Source organism: Pleurodeles waltl, chromosome 11, assembly GCF_031143425.1.
Source record: "Pleurodeles waltl isolate 20211129_DDA chromosome 11, aPleWal1.hap1.20221129, whole genome shotgun sequence".
NCBI classification, from domain to species: Eukaryota; Metazoa; Chordata; class Amphibia; order Caudata; family Salamandridae; genus Pleurodeles; species Pleurodeles waltl.
Window position 1 is genome coordinate 176,665,094 of NC_090450.1, and position 11,868 is coordinate 176,676,961.

Here is an 11,868-nt window from a genome sequence, read left to right on the forward strand (position 1 = left end):
TCTCAGCAACCCTGGTCCCTCTAACTCCCCTGATACTGTCTGGACACTATCTAATAGGTATGAGCCTCTGACCTCACTAGAGCAGTTAGATTGACCATCAGTAATTGAGCCTTTACTGCAAGGCCCTTTGGAGACAAATATACTGCCACAGTCCTCCTCGCAATCCAAGGGAGCCCCCGATATATATGACACACAGGGTATGACAGCCCTAGGGATTATTTCCTGGAATGTTGCAGGTTTAAAATCAAAAATTGGAAACCCTGACTGGATAAAATTAGTGACGGAAAATCTTTTTATCTGCTGCCAGGAGACCTGGCTCACAGAATCCCCGCACATTAATGGTTATACCACATAAAGTGTTCCTGCAACTAAGGCCTCCGCAGGTAGAGCTAAGGGCGGCCTGGTTACTTTTCTATCTGTAGAGGCCGGAGGGATGGAAGCACGTGTTGTGGGCACATCTCCTTTTTTTCTGGCTTTATCTTTGAAATTAGTAGAGCCATTTGATATATTACTGATCAACTATTATAATAATACCTTTGACAATTCTGATATAAGTGTGGTTAGTAGTTTGGAGACATTAATACATAAGGTAACAACTATTAGCAAAAAGGACCTAAGAATAGTCTGGGCTGGTGATTTTAATGCCCATCTGTGTGAGCCAGAGTTCTTGGATTGCTGTGGACTTTTGGACGAAAATGATAATCCCATTCAACATTTTAAACACTCCCCATATGGGAATGCTCTTAACTCTCTGATAACAGCAAATTCTCTTTTTCGCCCCATACCAGTTATTAGAGGGATACCAACATTTGTAAGGGGGGATACTCACACTACTATTGATTATATTATTTATTCTAGAGAATTATCCTCTATAGCAGGACAATTCAGGGTGACCCCGACCTGTATTAGTGACCATAACCCCTTATCTATTGTGATTAACTTGGACCTGACGAGCGACTCAAGAAGAGGGAAGCGACACCCTGCTATGAAGCTCTCATCCCAAAAAGGACTCACAATCAAATGGGGAAAGATAAATAGTAATACCTTCTTTAAAGATCTATTCCTGAATAAATGGTCAGATGTTATGACATCCCTGGATGAAGATAGGGTCCCCCATGAAATTGTCCGTGCATTTTCCTCTTTGACAAAGTATATGGCGGAGAAATTACAGCCCTCTCGCACTAACAAAGTCAATGGCTCAAGATGGTTTAACCACGCATGCACCACATCCTTAAGCAAGTTAAAGAAAACAATCAATGCTTCTCCCCAAGATCGACAAGCAATAAAAATTGCTAGGAAAAATTATAAAGAAGCACTTGCCAAAAGGAAAGTCGAACTAAGTGAATCTGCGTGGGAGGAATTGATGGATGCAAGTAAAATTAAAGGCCCAACTTCATTTTGGCATGTGGTTAACTCTTCATTGTTGAATGATAAACATGAGACGTCCATGGATACTGTCATTCCAGCCAAGACTTGGGTGGATTATTTAAAAAAAAAACTTTCGCCACAGAGACAAATGTTCAATCAGAAATGTTAAACTGCCTGAAGCTTGCAGGAAATGATCAGCTAAGTCTGGCCTTTAGCAATATTATAAGTGTGGACGATGTTAAACAAGCCATTCAAGACTGCCCCTCTGAGAAAGCCCCTGGCCCAGACAGAATTCCTGCCGATTTATATAAAGCACTCCCAGATTTCTGGGGACCACTGCTTACCAATGTCCTGAGATCGGCTGTGGCAGGCCCTTTAGTAGATTCTTGGAAAGAGGCGATCATCGTCCCGATTTTTAAGAAGGGAGATAGGGCAGATCCCTTGTGCTATCGCCCAATTTCTTTATTGGATAGTTCAGTCAAAATTTTAGGTCGAGTGATCCTAAATAAGTTAGAGGAATGGGCGACTGAATCTCACTCCCTCTCAGAAATACAATTTGGCTTTCGGCCAGGTGTGGGCACAGTAGAACAAACTCTTAACTTGACCCTCATAGTCCAGAAATATACCAAAGTCAAAAGGGGCTGTATACGTCTAGCATTCATGGATCTGTCCTGTGCCTTTGATACAGTTAACAGGGAGAAATTGTGGATGGTAATGCTGGATATGGGCGTGGATAAAGATATAGTCATCTTACTTAGCAAACTTCATGCCTGTACAGAGGCTCGGGTCCGTTATTCCCGGGAGGGATGTATGACAGAGAAATTTCCCTCATTAAAGGGGGTTAGACAGGGTTGTGTCCTTGCCCCTTTTCTTTTTCTCTTGTATATAAACGGGTTAGAGAAATTTCTTTGTGAATTAGGGAAGGATTCCCCAGTCATCAATAATTCTCCAATCCCTGTACTCTTGTATGCGGACGATGCTGTACTCATTTCAAGGACAGCAAATGGCCTCCAGATTTTATTAAATGCTTTTAATACTTTTATGGGGAACCTCGGTCTTAAAATTAACAGAACTAAGTCATTTGTGATGAAGACCGGACCCAAATTAGCAAAAATGAAAAAAATTGTTTTAGATGGGCATGAGATACTCAAGGTCCCACATTTTACGTATCTGGGGGTCCCCATTGATGTAGATTTTAATTGGAAATTTTTAGTTAATACACGTTCAATACAATTCCAAAAAGCCATTCCGAAAAGACTCCGACATAAACCTGTTAAGGAAATGATGACTATCTTCTCCTCTAAGAGTCTTTCTATTGCGACATTTGGAGCCGGGGTTTGGGGGCATGCAGAATGTACAGGACTTCAGACTATAGAAAATAAATTTTTAAGAAGGTTATTAGCAGTCCCCCAATCTACACCAGTAATGTTCTGTCATAAAGAAGTAAGGGCCAGATGTAGCAAATCGGCAATTTGCGACTTGCAAATTGCGAGTCCCTGCGACTCGCAATTTGCAAGTCGCAAATTGCTATGCAGTACGGTGTCTTAGACACCGACTGCGACTCGCTATGGGGTCGCAATGACCCACCTCATGAATATTCATGAGGTGGGTCACAAATTGCGGCCCCATAGCGAGTATAGGCACTCGCTAACATGGAGGCCTGCTGACGTCAGCAGACCTCCATGTTCGTGACCTGCTTTTAAATAAAGCATTTTTTTTTTTTTTAAGTGTAGCCCGTTTTCCTTACAGGAAAACGAGCTGCACTTAAAAAAAAACGAAACCTTTTGTTTCGGTATTTTTTCAGGGCAGGGAGTGGTCCCTTGGACCACTCCCTGCCCTGAAAAAATATTTTTGGGTCCAGTCACAAACTGGAAGGGGTCCCATGAGGACCCCTTCCAATTTGCGAGTGGGTTACCATCCACTTGAAGTGGATGGTAACTGCAATGCCATTTGCGACCGCGTACGCGGTCGCAAATGGTATTGCATCCCACTGCGACTCGCAAATAGGAAGGGAACACCCCTTCCTATTTGCGAGTCAGAAATGCATATTGCGAGTCGGTAACGACTCGCAATATGCATTTCTGCATGGCAAACCCACGTTTGCGACTCGCAAACGGCGATTTTCGCAGTTTGCGACTCGCAAATGGTTTGCTACATCTGGCCCTAGGTTTGAGATACATATCTAGCTATATAAAACTTCAACCTGTAATATTGTGGGTAAATATCTGGGCTAAGCCAGAAGCGTTTTTATGTAGAAAGGTGATACAGGATTGTCTCCTCTTGTCACGATCTCTGGATATACCCTGGCTTAGATATGTTTATCTCTCTCTCCTATCATTAGGATTAGGAGGATTTTTTTCTTAAACCAGATACTCTAACAAGACAGGACATTAAGAAGGTTAAAGACATATTCTGGCAGAAAAATCAGGCCACGGAGCAAGCCTCTGGTGTAATGAGATTATGGATGAGGCATGAGACACAACAACTTCAACCAAAGCTGTATCTGACCATTATCAATCACGAGCGACAAAGGTTTTTACTCATGAGGCTAAGTTTAAATATCTTACACTACCTGGTAGCATTTCCAGTATGTGGAACCTGGTTCAGGAACCTCCCTCCTTGTCGCTGTGATGGAAAGACACCTCAGAGTACATTACATTTTATGCTTTTTTGCACTTTATATGCTGTTCCAAGAAAAAGGTTTTTACGTCCGTTATTTCTGTCTAACAGTATTAGAACTAGCCAGCTTGCTTATTCCCACTTACATAATCTGGGAAATATGGACATAATTCAGGCTGTGTTCAATTTCATATATGCTGCTCATGGTATTCGGAAAATGTATTAATAATTTTTTGTAGAAATTTTTATGATTGAGAAATTTGTATGTTTTATTTATTTGATGTCTTTTATGGTCTTTTTGTACCGAATAAAGTAATGAATGATGAATGATGAAAGTACAATTTAGACTGTAAAAATACCAATGCTCATATTGTAAAGGATTCAGATACATTTTTCTACCAATTGTTCATTTGTTTTGCTTTTTACACATTTGTAGGGGTTTGTTTTCTGTGTCTCTAACAATTATGTATATGGCTCTTGGGTCAGTTATTCTTAAGAGTGCACACGTGTATGAGGGTCTCTATTTCCATTATAATTAAATATTAATTGAGGCACAAAAGCTTCTTCTGTAGGCTCAAGCAAGAGAGACATTTTGAAGAGGCTCCTAAACCTCCTAAATGTATGATTCTAGACTATTATTCGATTTACAGTGGCAAAAATGTAATCAGGACCCAATTACCATCATTCCAATTACCATACTATCTTCTTTATGCACCTGATGTATGGGGCACATTGTTGGGTTTACTTTGCTCTTGTTTCACAAAAAAGTTAAAGCAAGTTTAGCCCTGCATAACAAGGGCATACATCAATGCAATCACCGATGTAGGGAAGATCAATCTAACTGGGTATCAATTCCTTCACAATCATTTGTGAAATAATTCTTCTTTTCTGAGGAACCTATTCTCAGTGGACTCACATAGTTCAGCTGTATACAATGCATCATTTTTGGACTGCAGTTAATAAACCAAGTATTGATCAATATCCTAATAAACACATTTCACTGCTAGAATCGTCCTTTATCACCTAATCAAGTCAGTTGTTTTACAGACTGTTGTGTACAGAAATATCATGTGGTCGAAATATTGTCCCGAATTACCATTGCAAAGATATCCCACTGGGTGTAGATTTTGTGTTATTAACTCGTAGTGTCAATATTTTATAAATAACTATTTCAGACACAAATTATGTCAGACAACTCCTTAAAGTGATATTCTGAGACCACAACCTCTATTCCCATCTTGCAAGTGCCCACAGATCACACACTTCATTATTAACAAAAAGTCATGAAGTAAAAATATATTTTGGTATAAACATGGTGACCAACATATTAGTTTTCAAGGAAGCATCTTACTGTCTGTTTCCTTCCAGACAACTGGAGCGCACCGCTCTGATGTGTTTAACATTTTCCCGGGATCATATCAAACTTTGGAAATGAAAGCTGTATATTCTGGAACTTGGCTGCTGCATTGTCATGTGAATGACCACATCTCTGCGGGTATGGAAACTACCTATAGTGTGCTGGAGAAAGAAGGTAAGGAGTTAAACATGAAATAACGTTAATTAGAACATTGGAAGGTTGAGAGCTTTACTGAAAACAACAGAGTAGCTCCAGGATTCTAATGGCTTGTATAAGCCTTCTGCTCTAACATTGTTTTTTATGTTTCTCCTTTTTAATTTATAACATTCTACTCTTACTAGGTGGAATGTTCCCAGCACTTCTTGATCAGGATGCATGGGGCGAATTTTTTTTAACATTGTTCGTATATTGTTATAGAACGAGCCAAATGCCAAAGTCTTGGGTTAGAAGCATTGCAGTGCTGATACACGAGAAGGGTCTTTGCTCGGAACCAGGGAACTATAGGCAAATTGACTCAAAAGAAGTATTCTAGACCACCTACAAGACTGGGCTTTTGGGAATTGACTTAATTCAAGAGAACAGTCTGGTTTTAGACCAAAATTTCAGATCTGTGGACCACATAGCGATCTTGCTAAATTTGATTGATGATTATGCAACTTTTAAATCTCAAAATCTTTATACTGTTATTATATAGATTTTTCAACTGCCTTTGAGTCAGTGGAGAGGGGTAAACTTGCAAAACTAGGCATGCCATCTAATCTGCTAAGATTGATGATCGCACTGCATATATCTACCTGGTGTAAAATATTGTTAGGTGGGAGCAAAGGTTCAACTCCAAAAATTAAAACAAGAAGTGGGTTGAAACACAGATGCCTATTGGTGCCACTATTCTGTTTCATTAAGACCTACCTGCCCTTTTTTCACAGGCACAAAATGTCCCACCTAAACCTTTTTCTCAACCCATCCACATATTGATGTAAACTGATTTTTTTTTAAACAGATTTATTAGTTTCTCGTTACAAAACAAGCAATTACAAAGAATGCAGACATGTACACAGTCTCAACAGTACATATTGGACTGAATATCGTACATTAGACTATCATCGTAAAACTTGCGCATTGCAATCTTAACATACTAACAAATAACGTTTCCGCCTCTTCCTGTGCTGCCCCTCTATTTTCAAACCTGGCTGTCAAGTGCAGGTGTCTAAGGAGACTAAGAGTATGCCATGGAGACACTGTAGAGTGTAACTATGATACGACACCTAAACTTCTCAACCCTTAACTCCCCCGTGCTCCCGCCATCACCCCCCCTTGCCACCCGGTTTTAATGTAATCATTGTCCTTCACCCCCATGCTGCCCGCGTACCTCACTGTGTCCCCAGGGTGTAGTGTTCGGGCATGCTTCCTATTCCCAGCTTAAGCCTTCTAGTGACCTACTGTGTGTTGCGTCCTGTCAAATGGTAGCCACAGAGGCTGGCTCTGCTCCTGCTGTGCAGAACATCTCGTCATGTAGCCTATAAACAAGCTGGTCCCAGGCCTCCTTAATTTCAGGAGAACCTCTACCCCTCCGAAGCTCTACGTGTAGGACCGGTCTTTCACTCTCAGACCATTTCTTTTTCTTTAGGTCTCTCCTCCAGTTGGGAAGATTAGGGCCAGTAGTGCTTTTCCAGTTCTTCATCAACTCTCTTTTGGCAAGTATGAATGTGAGATCCTGAAATCTGCTGGTTGCTCAATTCTTGGGGTGTGTGGGAAAAGGTGTAACAAGCATTGTGCAGCTGTACAAGCAACATACGTTCTACTATATCCGCCACTTCCCTCACCACCGAGTTCCAGTATACCTTCAACAGAGGGCAAGACCAGAGCATATAAATGAAGTCTGCAGCCTCTGTCCCGCACCGGGGGCACTTCGCGTCAGGGACCCGGAAATGGTCCCGCAGCCCCTACGGAGTAAGATAAGCTCTGTGTAAGATATAAAATTGTGTGAGCTGAAATCTAGCGTTTCTCAAAATCTTCGGTACCCTTTCCAGTATTTGGTCCCAATCGCCTTCTGAAATCTGGGTCTCTAAGTCTACCTCCCATTTACGTTTCAGCTCCTCAAGAGGCCCCAGTGTCCCTGAGTTGATTGCCCTGTACAAAGACGTAGGCCTTCTGAACCCCATCCGACGTCACTATATAGATACGTGGGCAAAGAGGAGCAGGCTCCCCATTCCCTGTCCTCCAGTGCGCTCGAATTGCATGTGTGACTGCCCGGTGCAAGAGAAATTGGCCTTGCGATAGACCATGAGTCTGCCGAAAGTATATTGATGTACACTGATGATATGATTATATTTGACCTAACACAAATTGCCTGCAGAACAATATTGGTATTTTGGACAGACAGGCTAAAGAGAATTTTTCTCAAAATAAATGCATCCAAAACTAAAGATGTTACATTTAAGGGTAGGAAAAGCTGTAAATCTTTCGGATGATGCTTATGGGCTGAGCTACTGGAGCAGGTTAAGCAGCAAGCCTTCCTTGTAGAATATTTTTGCAAGACTTTGGAAAAGGACATCATTTTGCACTATTGGGAAATAAAGCATAGACCCAAGCTTGTGCCCTCAATAAGTTTTATAATGCCACAAAAAAAAAAAGAGACATTTTAAGCATGTATGGAGTATTTATAAAACCAAAATTCTTTCTGCCTTTTCTTGTGAAGTTGAATATGCTCCCATTAATGAATGGTCTTTTATGAACTGCTATAAGGGTTAGGTTCTTCAAAGAATTTGCTTGTTTGAAGCAGCTGGTCCAATTCAGCCCTTAGGTCTGGAGATGAACTTGACCAGTATATTAGCCCAATCTTTAGCATAAATAATTACTTGGTCATATAGTATAATGCATGCCCCTAGTGGTTCCCTAGGAGACAGCGTAATGACAGAAACTTTTTGTAGACCCTAAAAGGTATTCTGCCTACATGGTAAACTTTCAACTGGTGCTAGAATCATTTGAGTGTACGCTGGACATCTGCAGGGATGGTCAATTGGACAACTTAGAACTTTCTTAAAAAATGTGGTCCCAAAATTAAGTTACACTCTAGACAGCAAGCATTGCACGGATTTAAAAATCTGTAACACCTTCCCTGATATAGAAAATTATAAACAACGCAAAATTTACCAGTCATCAATTTTGGAAAATAAAGAAGATGTATATTGCAGTTAAGATTGGGTATCCTCCCCTTAAAGGCTTATACAGGTCGATGGGCAGGCTGAAAACAGGACTCCACCCTGTGTCCTTTATGTTCAGAAGTAAATCAAGATTTGTTACACATAAGTTCTATATGACCAGCATTGGTATAGCCACAGAAAATGTTTTTCAAAACCACTATATTTAAAATGTAAATTAACAGACACAGATTAATTTATAAGCGTTATAATGTTTCCCCAGCATTAATATTTGAGTGTTCTGAAGATGTTTTAATATTATGTATAAGGGTTGGGTAACTTTGGAACTATATGTCATGGTATGTCACTTTAATTGTTGATCCCAGTCAAGGTCAAAAACAATTATATAATGAACTTGGGAAATTTACCAGCACTTTGGAAAGCTGCAGTTACAACAGTCGACCATAGAGACTCCGTGGTTAATGGAATGGGCATAAAGGCGTTTATTTGATAATAACTATGGCACTGTTTGATGAATAGGCATGCAATTTTGCAGGCAGTTAGCAAGTTAAGCCTTCCACATTCTTCAATTCTAATGGATAAGAGGAACACCATCAACTGGTTAATGCAATCGCTGTATTTTCTGCGATCTGTTTCTGACAATTACTGTATTACAGAACTGTGCTAGCATTTCAACAGCTTTCATGTGCAAAGCTAATTCACTGTTATTGTATTCAATAAGATGTTCCACAGCAGCACTGAACACACAAGTGAAGAAGTCACCTGTTTTTTAACCAGATGTTCATTAAACAGCATAACGCACAACTATAAGATTATCCTCATCAGTTGCTGTTCTACATTTTTGGGTTACCTTATCTTATTATTGTAGGTATGGCCTGCCAAATAGGGGAAGCATAAAAAGGAAATAGAAAATATAAATTTATTAACATAAAAAGCAACATGAACAGCAGAAATGTGTCATGCCTGTTCTCATAGCCAGATACAAACATGTACACCTCTATTTATTTTTAGAGGGTCAAAATAATCTCATGCTTTATGCTGTGCATCTGTGAAAAATGGAGTAATACTTTTTATGCATGTTATACAAACAGGAATTAAAAGTTATTGTGATAAAGATCTTAGATTATCAATCACTATAATGCGCTAAATAAGAAATATGTAACGGGAACATTTGAGGTAATTCCACCACTTTATTAGAATTTAAGGATGTTGGGCTGACTGGAATGCACATGAAGGTAATATTGAATTTGTATTTCAATCAGCTATAAGAAGCGATTGGAAAATGTTATATTTGGCCTTAGTCATTCATTTAATTGAATTAACATAACTTGCTTATAGATATAAAGTGCTTCAGATCATGTAACTGAAACGCCTTGACAAATCTAATTAGGGTGACAAATCTGATGTGTATGTAGATTTCAGGTAAGTCGCAGGGCCATTTCATGGCCTACATATAAAACGTTTATTTTTAAAAGGGGTTTTCATGTAGTACTCTCTACTATACTGAAATAAATTATTGTATAAGTTGATTTAAGTTCATAAATATAGTCACTAGCAGGAATGTTTTTGAATATGGCATTTTTTTCTACCATCATGCTTGTCCCCTGGGATCATTATAATGGAGCCATATTCAGTTAAAAATTCAATGTTTTCATATTTAGGAGTTTGTATTTTTAGCTCTCATATGGTAATCTGTACAAGTAACGTTAAAAGACATTAAATAAATCAAGTGAAATGAGCCTGCTGTATATCTGAATGTTCAATAATATTTTGATTAATCTAATCATCTATATAAATATATATTTTATCATACAGAAAAACCATCCATTTTGCAGAGAATTGTAACTCACCTATCAAATTAGCAAACGTTCCACTGAAGATCAACACAGAACATCAAACTAGAGAAGACTGCTCAATTAAAACCACTGATCGCTTTTGGCATTGGAGAGACATTCAGAGCGCTTACATTTCAAGAGGATGAGAAGAGGGTCTTTGAGGAATATTAAATACATGGCACAGTATGCATAAGAAAAGCACATACACATGCAATTTTTACAATAGATTTGAAACATGAAAGGTAAAATAATGATATTGGTCTACAAGGGAAGTTTAGTGCAGAAAATGGGAATGAGGTGTCACCCGTATATTATGTAATGAACGCAGAGCACATATATCACTGTCAATAAACCATTGCATCAAAATAAACACAAACACAAAGTTAAATAAATATGTATAAAAAGAAAACAATGTTTGGCTTTAAGTTTCTAAACTACATGTGGACAATTTATCTGCTGATGCAATTACAGATAGAACTATTATTGCAGTTGTTATTTTTTAAGTCACCCTACGAGCGATAGGCAGCCTTGAAACCTGTAAAAAGAGAATGATAACATCTCTACATCGGAATTCATATTCAATTCAAAAACTTTTTTTTTTTTACACTAAAAGGGAAGTAAAACTCAATATAACGTAGTGAGTTTGTGCAAGGGGGTTTGTTGCTCAGACTCATTTAGAAGGGCCTACTAAAAAATATGAACGTACATATATCAAGATAAGTGACTTATAAAATTAAGGGTTGATGAATTTAAAATGTCCACATTTTTTTCTCTTTTGAATTTCTTTGTAACTTGTTACAACTTGTCTATAAAAACATACTTATTTGCATCAAAATGAAAGAGGAAAATGTGCACCCAAAAGCATATGCTCACGTTTCGATTAAATAACCAGCTATTTTTTAATTCAGCGAATCCAAGGAGTACTCAAGGGAAGCCTCGGCAACCCGGGGGAGGGGGTGTGGGACATGCCTGCCACGAGATTGACAAAATCGACAACTTTTTTGTCGATTTTGGTGTTTGGCTACTCGTATGAATCCCTGTCATACAACATCTACAATACACTTCCTGAAGATTGTTTCAAATGCAGTATTTTACACATGCAATTCCTAGTTCGATATTCCTACAATAAGCTGAAAACAGTGACCAATGAAGAAAAAATACCGATATATGGTATTGTACTATAATAAGCTCATATAAAGAAAATAGTGCTTTTGAATTTCTGTATTCCTGTATGGATCGAGTCCCCAATCAGGCACATAAAAGCTCCTTAAATGAGACCACCGGTGCAGGAAACACAACACACAGGGCCTGATTCTAACTTTGGAGGACGGTGTTAAACCGTCCCAAAAGTGGCGGATATACCACCTACCGTATTACGAGTCCATTATATCCTATGGAACTCGTAATACGGTAGGTGGTATATCCGCCACTTTTGGGACGGTTTAACACCGTCCTCCAAAGTTAGAATCAGGCCCACAATGTATTATCCTACACAACCACTAGTTCCGAAATACTAGGGGATGCACTA

At 39.0% G+C, this 11,868-nt stretch overlaps 1 protein-coding gene across 1 annotated transcript in view; it reads left to right on the forward strand.

Moving 5' to 3' along the window:
• Positions 1-10,739, forward strand: part of LOC138265562 (ceruloplasmin-like) — a 267,602-nt gene extending 256,863 nt beyond the window's left edge. Inside the window, exons 18-19 of the mRNA XM_069213378.1 lie at positions 5,356-5,518; positions 10,321-10,739. Coding sequence (XP_069069479.1) covers positions 5,356-5,518; positions 10,321-10,367 — 210 coding nt within the window. The 3' untranslated portion in view covers positions 10,368-10,739. The remainder of the gene's footprint in view (positions 1-5,355; positions 5,519-10,320) is intronic.
• Positions 10,740-11,868: the final 1,129 nt, after the last annotated feature.